The sequence below is a fragment of the Oncorhynchus gorbuscha genome, unplaced genomic scaffold, assembly GCF_021184085.1.
Source record: "Oncorhynchus gorbuscha isolate QuinsamMale2020 ecotype Even-year unplaced genomic scaffold, OgorEven_v1.0 Un_scaffold_631, whole genome shotgun sequence".
NCBI classification, from domain to species: Eukaryota; Metazoa; Chordata; class Actinopteri; order Salmoniformes; family Salmonidae; genus Oncorhynchus; species Oncorhynchus gorbuscha.
The window spans coordinates 62,870-85,367 of record NW_025745744.1 but is presented as its reverse complement, the minus strand read 5'-3'; the positions used below and the strand labels follow the sequence as shown (position 1 = coordinate 85,367).

At 43.2% G+C, this 22,498-nt stretch overlaps 1 protein-coding gene and 1 pseudogene across 1 annotated transcript in view; one reads left to right on the top strand and one right to left on the bottom strand.

The window, feature by feature from the left end:
- Positions 1-9,658, bottom strand: part of LOC124019552 — a 94,671-nt gene extending 85,013 nt beyond the window's left edge. The window contains exons 1-2 of the mRNA XM_046334916.1: positions 9,571-9,658; positions 1,509-1,618 (exon numbers count right to left, since the gene is read on the bottom strand). Coding sequence (XP_046190872.1) covers positions 1,509-1,566 — 58 coding nt within the window. The 5' untranslated portion in view covers positions 1,567-1,618; positions 9,571-9,658. The remainder of the gene's footprint in view (positions 1-1,508; positions 1,619-9,570) is intronic.
- A 4,540-nt stretch (positions 9,659-14,198) lies between these two features.
- LOC124019550 overlaps positions 14,199-22,498 on the top strand; it is a 30,968-nt pseudogene continuing 22,668 nt past the window's right edge.

The following is a 22,498-nucleotide window of genomic DNA, read 5'->3' as shown; positions in this document are numbered from 1 at the left end:
GTCTACTGTACTCTACTGTACTCTACTATACACTACTGTACTCTACTGTACTCTACTGTACTCTACTATCTACTGTACTCTACTGTCTACTGTACTCCACTGTCTACTGTATTCTACTGTACTATACTGTACTGTACTCTGCTATATTTTACTGTACTCTACTATATTTTACTGTACTCTGCTATATTTTACTGTACTCTGCTATATTCTACTGTAATCTACTGTATTTTACTGCACCCTGCTGTACTCTAGTGTCTACTGTATTTTACTGTACTCTACTATATTTTACTGTACTCTGCTATATTTTACTGTACCCTGCTATATTTTACCGTACTCTGCTATATTCTACTGTACTCTGCTATATTCTACTGTACTCTGCTATATTCTACTGTACTCTGCTATATTCTACTGTACTCTGCTATATTTTACTGTACTCTGCTACATTCTACTGTACTCTGCTATATTTTACTGTATTCTGCTATATTTTACTGTACTCTGCTATATTTTAATGTACTCTGCTACATTCTAATGTACTCTGCGATATTTTACTGTATTCTGCTATATTTTACTGTACTCTGCTATATTTTAATGTACTCTGCTACATTCTACTGTACTCTGCTATATTTTACTGTATTCTGCTATATTTTACTGTACTCTGCTATATTTTACTGTATTCTGCTATATGTTACTGTATTCTGGTATATTTTACTGTACTCTGCTATATTTTACTGTACTCTGCTATATTTTACTGTATTCTACTATATTTTACTGTACTCTGCTATATATTTACTGTATTCTGCTATATTTTACTGTACTCTGCTATATTTTACTGTACTCTGCTATATTTTACTGTATTCTGCTATATTTTACTGTATTCTGCTATATTTTACTGTACTCTGCTACATTCTACTGTACTCTGCTATATTTTACTGTATTCTGCTATATTTTACTGTATTCTGCTATATTTTACCGTACTCTGCTATATTTTACTGTATTCTGCTATATTTTACTGTACTCTGCTATATTTTAATGTACTCTGCTACATTCTACTGTACTCTGCTATATTTTACTGTATTCTGCTATATTTTACTGTACTCTGCTATATTTTACTGTACTCTGCTATATTTTACTGTACTCTGCTATATTTTACTGTATTCTGCTATATTTTACTGTACTCTGCTGTCTACTTTATTCTATTATATTCTACTGTCTGTTTTCTACTGTATTATACTACAATACTGTATTCTACTGTCTACTGTATTCTACTGTAATGTACTGTATTCTACTGTCTACTGTATTCTACTGTAATGTACTGTATTCTACTGTCTACTGTATTCTACTGTAATGTACTGTATTCTACTGTCTACTGTATTCTACTGTAATGTACTGTATTCTACTGTTCTCTACTGTATTCTACTGTACTGTAATGTACTGTACCCTACTGTTCTCTACTGTTTTCCACTGTCTATTGTATTGTACTGCACTCGTTTGTACTCTACTGTACTTACCCCAGTAGCAGCAGAGAGCTGTGAGGTAGAACAGGAGGAAGAGGTGGCGTGATCTCATGATGACGAGACAATGACTGTCATGGGGTCAGCTGGAAACAGATATCACTGATCTAGGAACACAAGATAACTGGTTATTATCACTATAACAGGTTGCTATAATAGAGTCAACTGGTCTCTGGGGATATAGTTCATGGAACACAAGATAACCGGTTATTATCACTATAACAGGTTGCTATAATAGAGCCAACTGGTCTCTGGGGATATAGTTCATGGAACACAAGATAACCGGTTATTATCACTATAACAGGTTGCTATAATAGAGTCAACTGGTCTCTGGGGATATAGTTCATGGAACACAAGATAACCGGTTATTATCACTATAACAGGTTGCTATAATAGAGTCAACTGGTCTCTGGGGATATAGTTCATGGAACACAAGATAACCGGTTATTATCACTATAACAGGTTGCTATAATAGAGTCAACTGGTCTCTGGGGATATAGTTCATGGAACACAAGATAACCGGTTATTATCACTATAACAGGTTGCTATAATAGAGTCAACTGGTCTCTGGGGATATAGTTCATGGAACACAAGATAACCGGTTATTATCACTATAACAGGTTGCTATAATAGAGTCAACTGGTCTCTGGGGATATAGTTCATGGAACACAAGATAACCGGTTATTATCACTATAACAGGTTGCTATAATAGAGTCAACTGGTCTCTGGGGATATAGTTCATGGAATACAAGATAACCGGTTATTATCACTATAACAGGTTGCTATAATAGGGCCAACTGGTCTCTGGAGATATAGTTCATGGAACACAAGATAACCGGTTATTATCACTATAACAGGTTGCTATAATAGGGCCAACTGGTCTCTGGAGATATAGTTCATGGAATACAAGATAACCGGTTATTATCACTATAACAGGTTGCTATAATAGGGCCAACTGGTCTCTGGGGATATAGTTCATGGAATACAAGATAACCGGTTATTATCACTATAACAGGTTGCTATAATAGAGTCAACTGGTCTCTGGGGATATAGTTCATGGAACACAAGATAACCAGTTATTATCACTATAACAGGTTGCTATAATAGAGTCAACTGGTCTCTGGAGATATAGTTCATGGAACACAAGATAACCGGTTATTATCACTATAACAGGTTGCTATAATAGGGCCAACTGGTCTCTGGGGATATAGTTCATGGAACACAAGATAACCGGTTATTATCACTATAACAGGTTGCTATAATAGAGCCAACTGGTCTCTGGGGATATAGTTCATGGAACACAAGATAACCGGTTATTATCACTATAACAGGTTGCTATAATAGAGTCAACTGGTCTCTGGGGATATAGTTCATGGAACACAAGATAACCGGTTATTATCACTATAACAGGTTGCTATAATAGAGTCAACTGGTCTCTGGGGATATAGTTCATGGAATACAAGATAACCGGTTATTATCACTATAACAGGTTGCTATAATAGAGCCAACTGGTCTCTGGAGATATAGTTCATGGAACACAAGATAACTGGTTATTATCACTATAACAGGTTGCTATAATAGAGTCAACTGGTCTCTGGGGATATAGTTCATGGAACACAAGATAACCGGTTATTATCACTATAACAGGTTGCTATAATAGAGTCAACTGGTCTCTGGGGATATAGTTCATGGAACACAAGATAACCGGTTATTATCACTATAACAGGTTGCTATAATAGAGTCAACTGGTCTCTGGGGATATAGTTCATGGAACACAAGATAACCGGTTATTATCACTATAACAGGTTGCTATAATAGAGTCAACTGGTCTCTGGGGATATAGTTCATGGAACACAAGATAACCGGTTATTATCACTATAACAGGTTGCTATAATAGAGTCAACTGGTCTCTGGGGATATAGTTCATGGAACACAAGATAACCGGTTATTATCACTATAACAGGTTGCTATAATAGAGTCAACTGGTCTCTGGGGATATAGTTCATGGAACACAAGATAACCGGTTATTATCACTATAACAGGTTGCTATAATAGAGTCAACTGGTCTCTGGGGATATAGTTCATGGAATACAAGATAACCGGTTATTATCACTATAACAGGTTGCTATAATAGGGCCAACTGGTCTCTGGAGATATAGTTCATGGAACACAAGATAACCGGTTATTATCACTATAACAGGTTGCTATAATAGGGCCAACTGGTCTCTGGAGATATAGTTCATGGAATACAAGATAACCGGTTATTATCACTATAACAGGTTGCTATAATAGAGTCAACTGGTCTCTGGGGATATAGTTCATGGAATACAAGATAACCGGTTATTATCACTATAACAGGTTGCTATAATAGAGTCAACTGGTCTCTGGGGATATAGTTCATGGAATACAAGATAACTGGTTATTATCACTATAACAGGTTGCTATAATAGAGTCAACTGGTCTCTGGGGATATAGTTCATGGAATACAAGATAACCGGTTATGCAGGCCTTTTTCCACACAACATAGGGAGAAGGGTGACGTTGTCCCTAGATGCTGATCTTGGGTCAGTTTAACATTGTTCCCCACAAATGGATAAGGGAACAATTGGGGGAGGGGAAGCTGATACTGGATCTGTACCATGGGGGAAACTTCAACCCAGAGCCTGATGCAGACAAGAGTGAATGAAACAGGGAGACTGATATGGACAGAGAGATACAGAGTGGATGAAACAGGGAGACTGATATGGACAGAGAGATACAGAGTGGATGAAACAGGGAGACAGATATGGACAGAGAGATGTAGAGTGGATGAATCAGAGAGACAGATATGGACAGAGAGATGTAGAGTGGATGAATCAGAGAGACAGATATGGACAGAGAGATACAGAGTGGATGAAACAGGGAGACAGATATGGACAGAGAGATACAGAGTGGATGAATCAGAGAGACAGATATGGAAATGGACATGATTGTGTTTCTAGGGTAGAGGACCGGGTGGTAGTCGGGTAGTGAGGTGCAGGGTAGAGTACCAGTGGTAGCTGGGTAGTGAGGTGCAGGGTAGAGTACCAGTGGTAGCTGGGTAGTGAGGTGCAGGGTAGAGGACCGGGTGGTAGTCGGGTAGTGAGGTGCAGGGTATAGTACCGGGTGGTAGCTGGGTAGTGAGGTGCAGGGTAGAGGACCGGGTGGTAGTCGGGTAGTGAGGTGCAGGGTATAGTACCAGTGGTAGCTGGGTAGTGAGGTGCAGGGTATAGTACCAGTGGTAGCTGGGTAGTGAGGTGCAGGGTATAGTACCAGTGGTAGCTGGGTAGTGAGGTGCAGGGTATAGTACCAGTGGTAGCTGGGTAGTGAGGTGCAGGGTATAGTACTGGGTGGTAGCCGGGTAGTGATAGTCTCTAAGGTGCAGGGTAGAGTACCGGTGGTAGCTGGGTAGTGAGGTGCAGGGTAGAGTACCGGGTGGTAGCCGGGTAGTGATAGTCTCTAAGGTGCAGGGTAGAGTACCGGGTGGTAGCCGGGTAGTGATAGTCTCTAAGGTGCAGGGTAGAGTACCAGTGGTAGCTGGGTAGTGAGGTGCAGGGTATAGTACCAGTGGTAGCTGGGTAGTGAGGTGCAGGGTATAGTACCGGGTGGTAGCTGGGTAGTGAGGTGCTGTGCTTCACTGAGAAGAATGCTGCTAGCTTGCACCTAACGCCTACACACACACACGCATGAATGCACGAACACACACACACACAGAAAGATTAAAACACAAAAGGATAATGATGGTGTCTTTCCAACAGCAGATCAATCACATGACGTGGTCACATGACGTGGTCACATGACGTGGTCTGTCTGTCAAACTGTAGTAGAAAGATCAAGCTAAAATAACTACATCTTATCCAGCCACACACACACACACACACACACACACACACACACACACACACACACACACACACACACACACACACACACACACACACACACACACACACACACACACACACACACACACATACAGAGACACACAAAGACACACAGAGACACACATACACAGAGAGACACACACAGAGAGAGACACAAACACACACACAAACACAGAGACACACGGACACACACACACACAGAGACACACACACACACACACACACACACAGGACATCCACTGTCCAGCCAGAGATGAACACAAACTGTGTAGGTGAAGTTACAGATCTAGTTTTTCTAGTTTGACCCCTTCCCCTATGCTCTCTCTCTCACACTGGGAGCAACACACACACACACAACGACTTAATGAGTCACCCGTGGTGTGTGAGGTCTATGCCCTGTTGTATAATGTGTGTGAGGTCTATGCCCTGTTGTATAATGTGTGTGAGGTCTATGCCCTGTTGTATAATGTGTGTAAGGTCTATGCCCTGTTGTATAATGTGTGTGAGGTCTATGCCCTGTTGTATAATGTGTGTGAGGTCTATGCCCTGTTGTATAATGTGTGTGAGGTCTATGCCCTGTTGTATAATGTGTGTGAGGTCTATGCCCTGTTGTATAATGTGTGTGAGGTCTATGCCCTGTTGTATAATGTGTGTGAGGTCTATGCCCTGTTGTATAATGTGTGTGAGGTCTATGCCCTGTTGTATAATGTGTGTAAGGTCTATGCCCTGTTGTATAATGTGTGTGAGGTCTATGCCCTGTTGTATAATGTGTGTGTCACAGCTGTGTATGATGCTGCTCCATCTGTTCCTTTGTTTGGCTGTAGAATCTCTCTAGTATCAGCTCTTCAGTTAAACACACTGCTGTGTTTGTCCAATATCAAATACACCTTCTAGAAGTGTTTGGCCTAAGTCCACTCCTAAGACCACTCCTAAGACCACTCCTAAGACCACCCCTAAGTCACTCCCAAGTCTACTCCTAACACCACCCCTAAGTCACTCCTAAGTCCACTCCTAACACCACCCCTAAGTCCACTCCTAAGACCACTCCTAAGTTCACCCCTAAGACCACCCCTAATTCACTCCTAAGTCCACTCCTAAGACCACCCCTAAGTCCACCCCTAAGACCACCCCTAATTCACTCCTAAGTCCACTCCTAAAACCACCCCTAAGTCACTCCTAAGTCCACTCCTAACACCACCCCTAAGTCCACTCCTAACACCACCCCTAATTCACTCCTAAGTCCACTCCTAAGTCCACTACTAAGACCACTCCTAAGTCCACTACCAAGACCACTACCAAGTCCTCTACTAAGTCCACTCCTAAGTCCACTCCTAAGTCCACCCCTAAGTCCACCCCTAAGTCCTCTCCTAAGTCCACTCCTAAGTCCACTCCTAAGTCCTCTCCTAAGTCCACTCCTAAGTCCTCTCCTAAGTCCATTCCTAATCCACTCCTAACACCACCCCTAACCATCAGTGAACAGTAGTTCTATATAACCATCGGTGAACAGTATTTCTATATAACCATCGGTGAACAGTAGTTCTATATAACCATCGGTGAACAGTAGTTCTATATAACCATCAGTGAACAGTAGTTCTATATAACCATCAGTGAACAGTAGTTCTATATAACCATCGGTGAACAGTAGTTCTATATAACCATCAGTGAACAGTAGTTCTATATAACCATCGGTGAACAGTAGTTCTATATAACCATCAGTGAACAGTAGTTCTATATAACCATCGGTGAACAGTAGTTCTATATAACCATCGGCGCCTGCTCAGAGATATTACATTAGTTGTGTGCCAGGTGTGGATAAACAGGTGTTCCTTAGGGCCGACCAAACAGTAGTATTCTACCTGACCAACTAACGAGACTCATGTTATTCACAGAGGTAGAACCATAGCACTGCCACCTGGGATGTTACCTGTTACCAGAGAAACAGACCTCCTCAACAACACAATACTGCTGATGTAACATAGACTATAATAACATAGACTGTAATAACAGACCTCCTCAACAACACAATACTGCTGATGTAACATAGACTATAATAACATAGACTGTAATAACAGACTGTAATAACAGACCTCCTCACCAACACAATACTACTGATGTAACATAGACTATAATAACATAGACTTTAATAAAATAGACTGTAATAACATAGACTATAATAACATAGACTGTAATAACATAGACTATAATAACATAGACTGTAATAACAGACTGTAATAACAGACCTCCTCACCAACACAATACTACTGATGTAACATAGACTATAATAACATAGACTGTAATAACAGACTGTCATAACAGACCTCCTCACCAACACAATACTACTGATGTAACATAGACTATAATAACATAGACTATAATAACATAGACTTTAATCAAATAGACTGTAATAACATAGACTATAATAACATAGACTTTAATAAAATAGACTGTAATAACATAGACTATAATAACATAGACTGTAATAACATAGACTGTAATAACAGACTATAATAACATAGACTATAATAACATAGACTGTAATAACATAGACTATAATAACATAGACTGTAATAACAGACTGTCATAACAGACCTCCTCACCAACACAATACTACTGATGTAACATAGACTATAATAACATAGACTATAATAACATAGACTTTAATAAAATAGACTGTAATAACATAGACTATAATAACATAGACTTTAATAAAATAGACTGTAATAACATAGACTATAATAACATAGACTGTAATAACATAGACTGTAATAACAGACTATAATAACAGACTATAATAACATAGACTGTAATAACATAGACTGTAATAACAGACTATAATAACATAGACTATAATAACATAGACTGTAATAACATAGACTATAATAACATAGACTGTCATAACAGACCTCCTCAACAACACAATACTACTGATGTAACATAGACTATAATAACATAGACTGTAATAACATAGACTGTAATAACATAGACTATAATAACATCCTGTCATAACAGACCTCCTCAACAACACAATACTGCTGATGTAACATAGACTATAATAACAGACTGTAATAACATACACTATAATAACATAGACTATAATAACATAGACTGTAATACCATAGACTATAATAACATAGACTATAATAACATAGACTGTCATAACAGACCTCCTCAACAACACAATACTACTGATGTAACATAGACTATAATAACATAGACTGTAATAACATAGACTATAATAACATAGACTATAATAACATAGACTGTAATAACATAGACTGTAATAACAGACTATAATAACATAGACTATAATAACATAGACTGTAATAACATAGACTATAATAACATAGACTATAATAACATAGACTGTAATAACATAGACTGTAATAACAGACTATAATAACATAGACTATAATAACATAGACTGTAATAACATAGACTATAATAACATAGACTGTAATAACATAGACTATAATAACATAGACTGTAATAACATAGACTGTAATAACAGACTATAATAACATAGACTATAATAACATAGACTGTAATAACATAGACTATAATAGCATAGACTATAATAACATAGACTGTAATAACAGACTGTCATAACAGACCTCCTCACCAACACAATACTGCTGATGTAACATAGACCATAATAACATAGACTGTAATAACATAGACTATAATAACAGACCTCCTCAACAACACAATACTGCTGACTGGTAACAGACCTGTTACCAAACTGATGTAAACAATTTAATTTAAAAAATACTTAATGTATATATATATATGAAATAACTTTATTCTTCCTACTTCATAAGTGTATGTTGCTTGGTAGCTAAAACGCGACACCGTTCACCTGTCACAAACAAACAACAAACAAAAACGACTTACACACTCAGTCAAAACAACAACCCCTGAATTCAGTCTCAGTCTAATAACAGGGGTATGTAACCTGTAAGTAGTCATTATACCAACCTCCACACTCAGTCAAACAACAACCCCTGAATTCAGTCTAATAACAGGGGTATGTAACCTGTAAGTAGTCATTATATCAACCTCCACACTCTCTCCGCTCCAACTCGGTTTTTTTATACGCAAAGGCTTTTATAATGAAGGTAGAAATCAGAGCTTTAAAATAAAAGAAATCAAAGCTTTACCTGATGAAGGTGTCAGGTCAACCAGTAAGGTGTTAGCCGTGTCAGTCGGTCAGGTCGGCAGGTGTGTAAGTGTTGGGTTGCTTCCTCCGTCTGTCTCTGAAGGTGTAATGATACCTGAGACGCAGGTCAACCAGTAAGCTGCTGTGTTTCCTCAAGACACAAGATGATGTTGTGAATGAACAAGAGGGTGTGTATCATCTCTCGTTATAAGGGCCTGAGGCATGTTACTGCTCTATAGGTGTGTCTCTCTCTGTGCGTGTCTGTGTGTGTGTGTCTCTGTGTGTGTGTGTGTGTGTCTCTGTCTGTGTGTGTGTGTCTCTCTGTCTGTCTGTGTGTGTGTGTGTGTGTGTGTGTGTGTGTGTGTGTGTGTGTGTGTGTGTGTGTGTGTGTGTGTGTGTGTGTGTGTGTGTGTGTGTGTGTGTGTGTGTGTGTGTGTGTGTGTGTGTGTGTGTGTGTGTGTGTGTGTGTGTGTACAGTTGTCCTTTGAATACAGTAACACACTGATCCATGGTTAAACTGACAACGCCCTGCGGCTGTTGTATCCAGACACCTGAAACCCCCTAGTTTTATATGTCGTTTTATGTGCTATAAAGTCTGTGTGTTCCTGGGTGAGTGTGTATGTTATTGGTGATGATGGTAAATGTTATTGGTTATATCAGTGTTTGTGGTGATGATGGTAAATGGTATTGGTGATGATGGTAAATGGTATTGGTGATGATGGTAAATGGTATTGGTTATATCAGTGTTTGTGGTGATGATGGTAAATGGTATTGGTGATGATGGTAAATGGTATTGGTTATATCAGTGTTTGTGGTGATGATGGTAAATGGTATTGGTGATGATGGTAAATGGTATTGGTTATATCAGTGTTTGTGGTGATGATGGTAAATGGTATTGGTGATATCAGTGTTTGTGGTGATGATGGTAAATGTTATTGGTGATGATGGTAAATGGTATTGGTTATATCAGTGTTTGTGGTGATGATGGTAAATGGTATTGGTGATATCAGTGTTTGTGGTGATGATGGTAAATGTTATTGGTGATGATGGTAAATGGTATTGGTTATATCAGTGTTTGTGGTGATGATGGTAAATGGTATTGGTGATGATGGTAAATGGTATTGGTTATATCAGTGTTTGTGGTGATGATGGTAAATGGTATTGGTGATATCAGTGTTTGTGGTGATGATGGTAAATGGTATTGGTGATGATGGTAAATGGTATTGGTGATATCAGTGTTTGTGGTGATGATGGTAAATGGTATTGGTGATGATGGTAAATGGTATTGGTGATATCAGTGTTTGTGGTGATGATGGTAAATGGTATTGGTGATGATGGTAAATGGTATTGGTGATGATGGTAAATGGTATTGGTGATGATGGTAAATGGTATTGGTTATATCAGTGTTTGTGGTGATGATGGTAAATGGTATTGGTGATATCAGTGTTTGTGGTGATGATGGTAAATGGTATTGGTTATATCAGTGTTTGTGGTGATGATGGTAAATGGTATTGGTTATATCAGTGTTTGTGGTGATGATGGTAAATGGTATTGGTGATGATGGTAAATGGTATTGGTGATGATGGTAAATGGTATTGGTGATGATGGTAAATGGTATTGGTTATATCAGTGTTTGTGGTGATGATGGTAAATGGTATTGGTGATGATGGTAAATGGTATTGGTTATATCAGTGTTTGTGGTGATGATGGTAAATGGTATTGGTGATATCAGTGTTTGTGGTGATGATGGTAAATGGTATTGGTGATGATGGTAAATGGTATTGGTGATGATGGTAAATGGTATTGGTGATGATGGTAAATGGTATTGGTGATGATGGTAAATGGTATTGGTGATATCAGTGTTTGTGGTGATGATGGTAAATGGTATTGGTGATGATGGTAAATGGTATTGGTGATATCAGTGTTTGTGGTGATGATGGTAAATGGTATTGGTGATGATGGTAAATGGTATTGGTTATATCAGTGTTTGTGGTGATGATGGTAAATGGTATTGGTGATATCAGTGTTTGTGGTGATGATGGTAAATGGTATTGGTGATGATGGTAAATGGTATTGGTGATGATGGTAAATGGTATTGGTGATATCAGTGTTTGTGGTGATGATGGTAAATGGTATTGGTGATATCAGTGTTTGTGGTGATGATGGTAAATGGTATTGGTGATGATGGTAAATGGTATTGGTGATGATGGTAAATGGTATTGGTGATGATGGTAAATGGTATTGGTGATGATGGTAAATGGTATTGGTGATGATGGTAAATGGTATTGGTGATATCAGTGTTTGTGGTGATGATGGTAAATGGTATTGGTGATGATGGTAAATGGTATTGGTGATGATGGTAAATGGTATTGGTGATATCAGTGTTTGTGGTGATGATGGTAAATGGTATTGGTTATATCAGTGTTTGTGGTGATGATGGTAAATGGTATTGGTGATGATGGTAAATGGTATTGGTGATATCAGTGTTTGTGGTGATGATGGTAAATGGTATTGGTGATATCAGTGTTTGTGGTGATGATGGTAAATGGTATTGGTTATATCAGTGTTTGTGGTGATGATGGTAAATGGTATTGGTGATGATGGTAAATGTTATTGGTGATGATGGTAAATGGTATTGGTGATATCAGTGTTTGTGGTGATGATGGTAAATGGTATTGGTGATGATGGTAAATGGTATTGGTTATATCAGTGTTTGTGGTGATGATGGTAAATGGTATTGGTGATGATGGTAAATGGTATTGGTGATGATGGTAAATGGTATTGGTTATATCAGTGTTTGTGGTGATGATGGTAAATGGTATTGGTGATATCAGTGTTTGTGGTGATGATGGTAAATGGTATTGGTGATATCATGATGATAAAGATCAACAAAACCAATAGAAATGTCCCAGGGAGATCAAGTTGGATCTGGATGGGAAAATTCCTCTCATACTTCCTCTATGCTTCAAATGATGAATCAAGACAAACCAGTTCAAGTTGATTGTGTGGTAATATAATACCAGTCTTTCCTCTATAGGCGTAGATGTATAGATGTCTGCTCACTACCATTGCACTTGTTTACACTGAGCTGCACTGGGGTCAGAGAGCCATCGTGGTTACATCAAGACACTGAGCTGCACTGGGGTCAGAGAGTCGTCGTGGTTACATCAAGACACTGAGCTGCACTGGGGTCAGAGAGCCGTCGTGGTTACATCAAGACACTGAGCTGCACTGGGGTCAGAGAGTCGTCATGGTTACATCAAGACACTGAGCTGCACTGGGGTTAGAGAGTCGTCATGGTTACATCAAGACACTGAGCTGCACTGGGAGCCAGCGCGAGATATAGGTCTGAAAACGTACCTCAACGCAGGGATGGGATGTGCCACTTGTACTCCAAATTTTACCTGTCCACACTGCGCCCATCGAGAAGATTGAAGTACTGCTAGTTTTCCCCTTTTCGTCCTCCTGCTAGCTAGTTGCCGCCACAGCAGCCATTTTGGAATGACAACGTCAACGAAGGCTGCTGTGGTTCCTGCTAGCTAGCATGAGCACAACAAGAGCAGTTTTCTGGGAAAACTGGCAGTATTTCAATCTTCTCGATGGAGCAGTGTTGATAAAGGTACAATGTGGAGTACAGTGGCATATCCCACCCTGCATTGAGGTTTGTTTTCTGCCCCATGTCTAGCGCAGGCGCCACAGTGTCTTATTGCAGAGATGATTGCATTCCGGCTCCAGTGCAGCGCAGTGTAAACAAGTGTGAAGGTTGGGCCGGTGTCTTCTGGCAAGGTGAATACTGAATATACACCCATTGGAGACAGCAACACTGCCTCTGCATGGCTTCCTCTCTGTCCCCTGGCAAGGAATGTTACAGATGAGTGAATTTTCTAGGAAACCGGTGGAGGTGCAGCGTCATACCTGCAACCAATCAGAGCACACAAAAAACATTTATTTAAACGGACCAATAGAAAAGCATACATTTCACATGACTACCTTAGTTACTCTTAATAAGGGTGCCTTCAGCCTGTTTACAACAGTCGTCAATCAACTATGTAACAATTATAATTGTTCACACCCACAGCGAACCTCTCGGGGTAAGATATTCTAGTGATGGGAAACCGGGGCTTTCTGAAGCCATCGGGGCTTTCACCAAATTGTGCCTTATGATTGTTCATTACACTGAGCTTTAACACAATCCACATTAGTGACATCTGCTGGTCATCAATGAAAAGCAGTGTTTGATGTTTATGTACGTATTTTTCCCCACTATTCATCACATCTCCCACAACGCAGAGGTCAGTCGCGAGTCTTCGTAGGCAACGACAGTCAGTTACCACATTGCAGGTTCGCACTTTCCATCCTGTTTCCCTTTTTTTGCGGTCAAAAACTGAATCGAAGCCATTATCTAAGATGCTTTAGACATACGCTTATACTATTGTCAATAATGCGAACTGTTTAAACAACAAAGTGCAGAAAGTGTTGCGTCATAAAACGATTTTCTAAATAATATTAATTCGTTCCGGATTCTGATTCGGATTCGGATTCTGATTCGGCCACTCTTTGTGTTCTGGGTATCAATAGTTCCATCATTAAGGTTTTCACACTGCGCTTTTTTTTTAATCGGTGGGCGGACTTTTATTTTGAACAGAGCAAACCAGGAAGTGGTGTGATGACGTCACGTGATTAACATGTGTCGAGAGCCGGGGGGGGGTACGGTTTTAACGGTCAACTTCAGACACGATTAAACGTCAACAACTCGAATCGATCCTAAACAGCAAACATCGGTAGAATGAATTTGTAAGAGCAATTTTCCCCCTCTCACAAAGACGCTCCTCTCCATGTGGTGCTAAACGTTTCCGCGTTCAATAGCTAACTAGCTGTCTGTAGCGAGTGGAACACATGGATCACTTTGTTTTGTAACTTCGGTAGTTAGCTAATTATTATCATGCTCCTGTCATCGTTTATACATTTCAGCACAGCGTCCAGATGCCTTCAATAAAAACGTGTACGCGGTGTTGCCAATACAGTGCAGGAAGGAGCGTCCGTAGAGTCGATACCCCAGTGTTGTTGAAGAACGCATTGACTTTCAACCGCAGTGGTGGACACGGCGGAAAGCAACAACACATTGGGTTGAAGAGCTCGCAGAAGAGATGCTTTTCATCTGAATGTGACGAGGTTGGTCATCAGCATGAACATGGTGATGTGAGAGTGAGGTTCGCTCCGAGTCCAACAGGTAAAATAATGCAGCGAATTTGTTTGGGGAGAGGGGGGGTGTAGACTGATTGGGATTTGAACCCAGGAAAGGCTGTTGATGGCTAAACAATCGGATGAATAATCAGGTGTGTTAGTGCTGGGTTAAAGCCTGCACAATGCATATAGCTCTACAACCCTTGGGTTGGTTTTGAGCCGTGGCTAAAAGGACTACAGGGATTAGGGACGCAGATATAACCTGTACCTGCTATAACACTACTGTGACAGTGATGCCACCTAGCGGGACTGTGACAGTGATGCCACCTAGAGGGACTGTGACAGTGATGCCACCTAGAGGGACTGTGACAGTGATGCCACCTAGCGGGACTGTGACAGTGATGCCACCTAGCGGGACTGTGACAGTGATGCCACCTAGCGGGACTGTGACAGTGATGCCACCTAGCGGGACTGTGACAGTGATGCCACCTAGCGGGACTGTGACAGTGATGCCACACTGCAATTAACCTCTAGGTTTCCTACACCTGGGGGGGCTGCGTACAGCTCTCTACAACTATAATTAACCTCTAGGTTTCCTACACCTGGGGGGGCTGCGTACAGCTCTCTACAACTATAATTAACCTCTAGGTTTCCTACACCTGGGGGGCTGCGTACAGCTCTCTACAACTATAATTAACCCTTGTCTCTCTAGGTTTCCTACACCTGGGGGCTGCGTACAGCTCTCTACAACTATAATTAACCCGTGTCTCTCTAGGTTTCCTACACCTGGGGGCTGCGTACAGCTCTCTACAACTATAATTAACCCGTGTCTCTCTAGGTTTCCTACACCTGGGGGGGCTGCGTACAGCTCTCTACAACTATAATTAACCTCTAGGTTTCCTACACCTGGGGGGCTGCGTACAGCTCTCTACAACTATAATTAACCCTTGTCTCTCTAGGTTTCCTACACCTGGGGGGCTGCGTACAGCTCTCTACAACTATAATTAACCCGTGTCTCTCTAGGTTTCCTACACCTGGGGGGGCTGCGTACAGCTCTCTACAACTATAATTAACCTCTAGGTTTCCTACACCTGGGGGGGCTGCGTACAGCTCTCTACAACTATAATTAACCCGTGTCTCTCTAGGTTTCCTACACCTGGGGGGGCTGCGTACAGCTCTCTACAACTATAATTAACCCGTGTCTCTCTAGGTTTCCTACACCTGGGGGGGCTGCGTACAGCTCTCTACAACTATAATTAACCCGTGTCTCTCTAGGTTTCCTACACCTGGGGGGGCTGCGTACAGCTCTCTACAACTATAATTAACCCGTGTCCCTCTAGGTTTCCTACACCTGGGGGGGCTGCGTACAGCTCTCTACAACTATAATTAACCCGTGTCTCACTAGGTTTCCTACACCTGGGGGGGCTGCGTACAGCTCTCTACAACTATAATTAACCTCTAGGTTTCCTACACCTGGGGGGGCTGCGTACAGCTCTCTACAACTATAATTAACCCGTGTCTCTCTAGGTTTCCTACACCTGGGGGGGCTGCGTACAGCTCTCTACAACTATAATTAACCTCTAGGTTTCCTACACCTGGGGGGGCTGCGTACAGCTCTCTACAACTATAATTATCCCGTGTCTCTCTAGGTTTCCTACACCTGGGGGGCTGCGTACAGCTCTCTACAACTATAATTAACCCGTGTCTCTCTAGGTTTCCTACACCTGGGGGGCTGCGTACAGCTCTCTACAACTATAATTAACCCGTGTCTCTCTAGGTTTCCTACACCTGGGGGGCTGCGTACAGCTCTCTACAACTATAATTAACCCGTGTCTCTCTAGGTTTCCTACACCTGGGGGGCTGCGTACAGCTCTCTACAACTATAATTAACCCGTGTCTCTCTAGGTTTCCTACACCTGGGGGGGCTGCGTACAGCTCTCTACAACTATAATTAACCCGTGTCTCACTAGGTTTCCTACACCTGGGGGGGCTGCGTACAGCTCTCTACAACTATAATTAACCTCTAGGTTTCCTACACCTGGGGGGGCTGCGTACAGCTCTCTACAACTATAATTAACCTCTAGGTTTCCTACACCTGGGGGGGCTGCGTACAGCTCTCTACAACTATAATTATCCCGTGTCTCTCTAGGTTTCCTACACCTGGGGGGGCTGCGTACAGCTCTCTACAACTATAATTAACCCGTGTCTCTCTAGGTTTCCTACACCTGGGGGGCTGCGTACAGCTCTCTACAACTATAATTAACCCGTGTCTCTCTAGGTTTCCTACACCTGGGGGGGCTGCGTACAGCTCTCTACAACTATAATTAACCCGTGTCTCTCTAGGTTTCCTACACCTGGGGGGGCTGCGTACAGCTCTCTACAACTATAATTAACCCGTGTCTCTCTAGGTTTCCTACACCTGGGGGGGCTGCGTACAGCTCTCTACAACTATAATTAACCCGTGTCTCTCTAGGTTTCCTACACCTGGGGGGGCTGCGTACAGCTCTCTACAACTATAATTAACCCGTGTCTCTCTAGGTTTCCTACACCTGGGGGGCTGCGTACAGCTCTCTACAACTATAATTAACCCGTGTCTCTCTAGGTTTCCTACACCTGGGGGGCTGCGTACAGCTCTCTACAACTATAATTAACCCGTGTCTCTCTAGGTTTCCTACACCTGGGGGCTGCGTACAGCTCTCTACAACTATAATTAACCTCTAGGTTTCCTACACCTGGGGGGCTGCGTACAGCTCTCTACAACTATAATTAACCCGTGTCTCTCTAGGTTTCCTACACCTGGGGGCTGCGTACAGCTCTCTACAACTATAATTAACCCGTGTCTCTCTAGGTTTCCTACACCTGGGGGGGCTGCGTACAGCTCTCTACAACTATAATTAACCCGTGTCTCTCTAGGTTTCCTACACCTGGGGGGGCTGCGTACAGCTCTCTACAACTATAATTAACCCGTGTCTCTCTAGGTTTCCTACACCTGGGGGCTGCGTACAGCTCTCTACAACTATAATTAACCCGTGTCTCTCTAGGTTTCCTACACCTGGGGGGGCTGCGTACAGCTCTCTACAACTATAATTAACCCGTGTCTCTCTAGGTTTCCTACACCTGGGGGGGCTGCGTACAGCTCTCTACAACTATAATTAACCTCTAGGTTTCCTACACCTGGGGGGCTGCGTACAGCTCTCTACAACTATAATTAACCCGTGTCTCTCTAGGTTTCCTACACCTGGGGGCTGCGTACAGCTCTCTACAACTATAATTAACCCGTGTCTCTCTAGGTTTCCTACACCTGGGGGGGCTGCGTACAGCTCTCTACAACTATAATTAACCCGTGTCTCTCTAGGTTTCCTACACCTGGGGGGGCTGCGTACAGCTCTCTACAACTATAATTAACCTCTAGGTTTCCTACACCTGGGGGGGCTGCGTACAGCTCTCTACAACTATAATTAACCCGTGTCTCTCTAGGTTTCCTACACCTGGGGGGGCTGCGTACAGCTCTCTACAACTATAATTAACCCGTGTCTCTCTAGGTTTCCTACACCTGGGGGGGCTGCGTACACCTCTATACAACTATAATTAACCCGTGTCTCTCTAGGTTTCGTACACCTGGGGGGGCTGCGTACAGCTCTCTACAACTATAATTAACCCGTGTCTCTCTAGGTTTCCTACACCTGGGGGGGCTGCGTACAGCTCTCTACAACTATAATTAACCCGTGTCTCTCTAGGTTTCGTACACCTGGGGGCTGCGTACAGCTCTCTACAACTATAATTAACCCGTGTCTCTCTAGGTTTCCTACACCTGGGGGGGCTGCGTACAGCTCTCTACAACTATAATTAACCCGTGTCTCTCTAGGTTTCCTACACCTGGGGGGGCTGCGTACAGCTCTCTACAACTATAATTAACCCGTGTCTCTCTAGGTTTCGTACACCTGGGGGGGCTGCGTACAGCTCTCTACAACTATAATTAACCTCTAGGTTTCCTACACCTGGGGGGGCTGCGTACAGCTCTCTACAACTATAATTAACCCGTGTCTCTCTAGGTTTCCTACACCTGGGGGGGCTGCGTACAGCTCTCTACAACTATAATTAACCCGTGTCTCTCTAGGTTTCCTACACCTGGGGGGGCTGCGTACAGCTCTCTACAACTATAATTAACCCGTGTCTCTCTAGGTTTCCTACACCTGGGGGGGCTGCGTACAGCTCTCTACAACTATAATTAACCCGTGTCTCTCTAGGTTTCCTACACCTGGGGGGGCTGCGTACAGCTCTCTACAACTATAATTAACCCGTGTCTCTCTAGGTTTCCTACACCTGGGGGGGCTGCGTACAGCTCTCTACAACTATAATTAACCTCTAGGTTTCCTACACCTGGGGGGGCTGCGTACAGCTCTCTACAACTATAATTAACCTCTAGGTTTCCTACACCTGGGGGGGCTGCGTACAGCTCTCTACAACTATAATTAACCCGTGTCTCTCTAGGTTTCCTACACCTGGGGGGGCTGCGTACAGCTCTCTACAACTATAATTAACCCGTGTCTCTCGGTTTCCTACACCTGGGGGGGCTGCGTACAGCTCTCTACAACTATAATTAACCCGTGTCTCTCTAGGTTTCCTACACCTGGGGGGGCTGCGTACAGCTCTCTACAACTATAATTAACCTCTAGGTTTCCTACCCCTGGGGGGGCTGCGTACAGCTCTCTACAACTATAATTAACCCGTGTCTCTCTAGGTTTCCTACACCTGGGGGGGCTGCGTACAGCTCTCTACAACTATAATTAACCCGTGTCTCTCTAGGTTTCCTACACCTGGGGGGGCTGCGTACACCTCTATACAACTATAATTAACCCGTGTCTCTCTAGGTTTCGTACACCTGGGGGGGCTGCGTACAGCTCTCTACAACTATAATTAACCCGTGTCTCTCTAGGTTTCCTACACCTGGGGGGGCTGCGTACAGCTCTCTACAACTATAATTAACCCGTGTCTCTCTAGGTTTCCTACACCTGGGGGGCTGCGTACAGCTCTCTACAACTATAATTAACCCGTGTCTCTCTAGGTTTCCTACACCTGGGGGGCTGCGTACAGCTCTCTACAACTATAATTAACCCGTGTCTCTCTAGGTTTCCTACACCTGGGGGCTGCGTACAGCTCTCTACAACTATAATTAACCCGTGTCTCTCTAGGTTTCCTACACCTGGGGGGCTGCGTACAGCTCTCTACAACTATAATTAACCCGTGTCTCTCTAGGTTTCCTACACCTGGGGGGCTGCGTACAGCTCTCTACAACTATAATTAACCCGTGTCTCTCTAGGTTTCCTACACCTGGGGGGCTGCGTACAGCTCTCTACAACTATAATTAACCCGTGTCTCTCTAGGTTTCCTACACCTGGGGGGCTGCGTACAGCTCTCTACAACTATAATTAACCTCTAGGTTTCCTACACCTGGGGGCTGCGTACAGCTCTCTACAACTATAATTAACCCGTGTCTCTCTAGGTTTCCTACACCTGGGGGGGCTGCGTACAGCTCTCTACAACTATAATTAACCCGTGTCTCTCTAGGTTTCCTACACCTGGGGGGGCTGCGTACAGCTCTCTACAACTATAATTAACCTCTAGGTTTCCTACACCTGGGGGGGCTGCGTACAGCTCTCTACAACTATAATTAACCCGTGTCTCTCTAGGTTTCCTACACCTGGGGGGGCTGCGTACAGCTCTCTACAACTATAATTAACCCGTGTCTCTCTAGGTTTCCTACACCTGGGGGGGCTGCGTACACCTCTATACAACTATAATTAACCCGTGTCTCTCTAGGTTTCGTACACCTGGGGGGGCTGCGTACAGCTCTCTACAACTATAATTAACCCGTGTCTCACTAGGTTTCCTACACCTGGGGGCTGCGTACAGCTCTCTACAACTATAATTAACCCGTGTCTCTCTAGGTTTCCTACACCTGGGGGGCTGCGTACAGCTCTCTACAACTATAATTAACCCGTGTCTCTCTAGGTTTCCTACACCTGGGGGCTGCGTACAGCTCTCTACAACTATAATTAACCCGTGTCTCTCTAGGTTTCCTACACCTGGGGGGCTGCGTACAGCTCTCTACAACTATAATTAACCCGTGTCTCTCTAGGTTTCCTACACCTGGGGGCTGCGTACAGCTCTCTACAACTATAATTAACCCGTGTCTCTCTAGGTTTCCTACACCTGGGGGCTGCGTACAGCTCTCTACAACTATAATTAACCTCTAGGTTTCCTACACCTGGGGGGCTGCGTACAGCTCTCTACAACTATAATTAACCTCTAGGTTTCCTACACCTGGGGGCTGCGTACAGCTCTCTACAACTATAATTAACCCGTGTCTCTCTAGGTTTCCTACACCTGGGGGGCTGCGTACAGCTCTCTACAACTATAATTAACCCGTGTCTCTCTAGGTTTCCTACACCTGGGGGGGCTGCGTACAGCTCTCTACAACTATAATTAACCCGTGTCTCTCTAGGTTTCCTACACCTGGGGGGGCTGCGTACAGCTCTCTACAACTATAATTAACCTCTAGGTTTCCTACCCCTGGGGGGGCTGCGTACAGCTCTCTACAACTATAATTAACCCGTGTCTCTCTAGGTTTCCTACACCTGGGGGGGCTGCGTACAGCTCTCTACAACTATAATTAACCCGTGTCTCTCTAGGTTTCCTACACCTGGGGGGGCTGCGTACACCTCTATACAACTATAATTAACCCGTGTCTCTCTAGGTTTCGTACACCTGGGGGGGCTGCGTACAACTCTCTACAACTATAATTAACCCGTGTCTCTCTAGGTTTCCTACACCTGGGGGGGCTGCGTACAGCTCTCTACAACTATAATTAACCCGTGTCTCTCTAGGTTTCCTACACCTGGGGGGCTGCGTACAGCTCTCTACAACTATAATTAACCCGTGTCTCTCTAGGTTTCCTACACCTGGGGGCTGCGTACAGCTCTCTACAACTATAATTAACCCGTGTCTCTCTAGGTTTCCTACACCTGGGGGGCTGCGTACAGCTCTCTACAACTATAATTAACCCGTGTCTCTCTAGGTTTCCTACACCTGGGGGGCTGCGTACAGCTCTCTACAACTATAATTAACCCGTGTCTCTCTAGGTTTCCTACACCTGGGGGGCTGCGTACAGCTCTCTACAACTATAATTAACCCGTGTCTCTCTAGGTTTCCTACACCTGGGGGGCTGCGTACAGCTCTCTACAACTATAATTAACCCGTGTCTCTCTAGGTTTCCTACACCTGGGGGCTGCGTACAGCTCTCTACAACTATAATTAACCTCTAGGTTTCCTACACCTGGGGGGCTGCGTACAGCTCTCTACAACTATAATTAACCCGTGTCTCTCTAGGTTTCCTACACCTGGGGGGCTGCGTACAGCTCTCTACAACTATAATTAACCCGTGTCTCTCTAGGTTTCCTACACCTGGGGGGCTGCGTACAGCTCTCTACAACTATAATTAACCTCTAGGTTTCCTACACCTGGGGGGCTGCGTACAGCTCTCTACAACTATAATTAACCCGTGTCTCTCTAGGTTTCCTACACCTGGGGGGCTGCGTACAGCTCTCTACAACTATAATTAACCCGTGTCTCTCTAGGTTTCCTACACCTGGGGGCTGCGTACACCTCTATACAACTATAATTAACCCGTGTCTCTCTAGGTTTCGTACACCTGGGGGCTGCGTACAGCTCTCTACAACTATAAT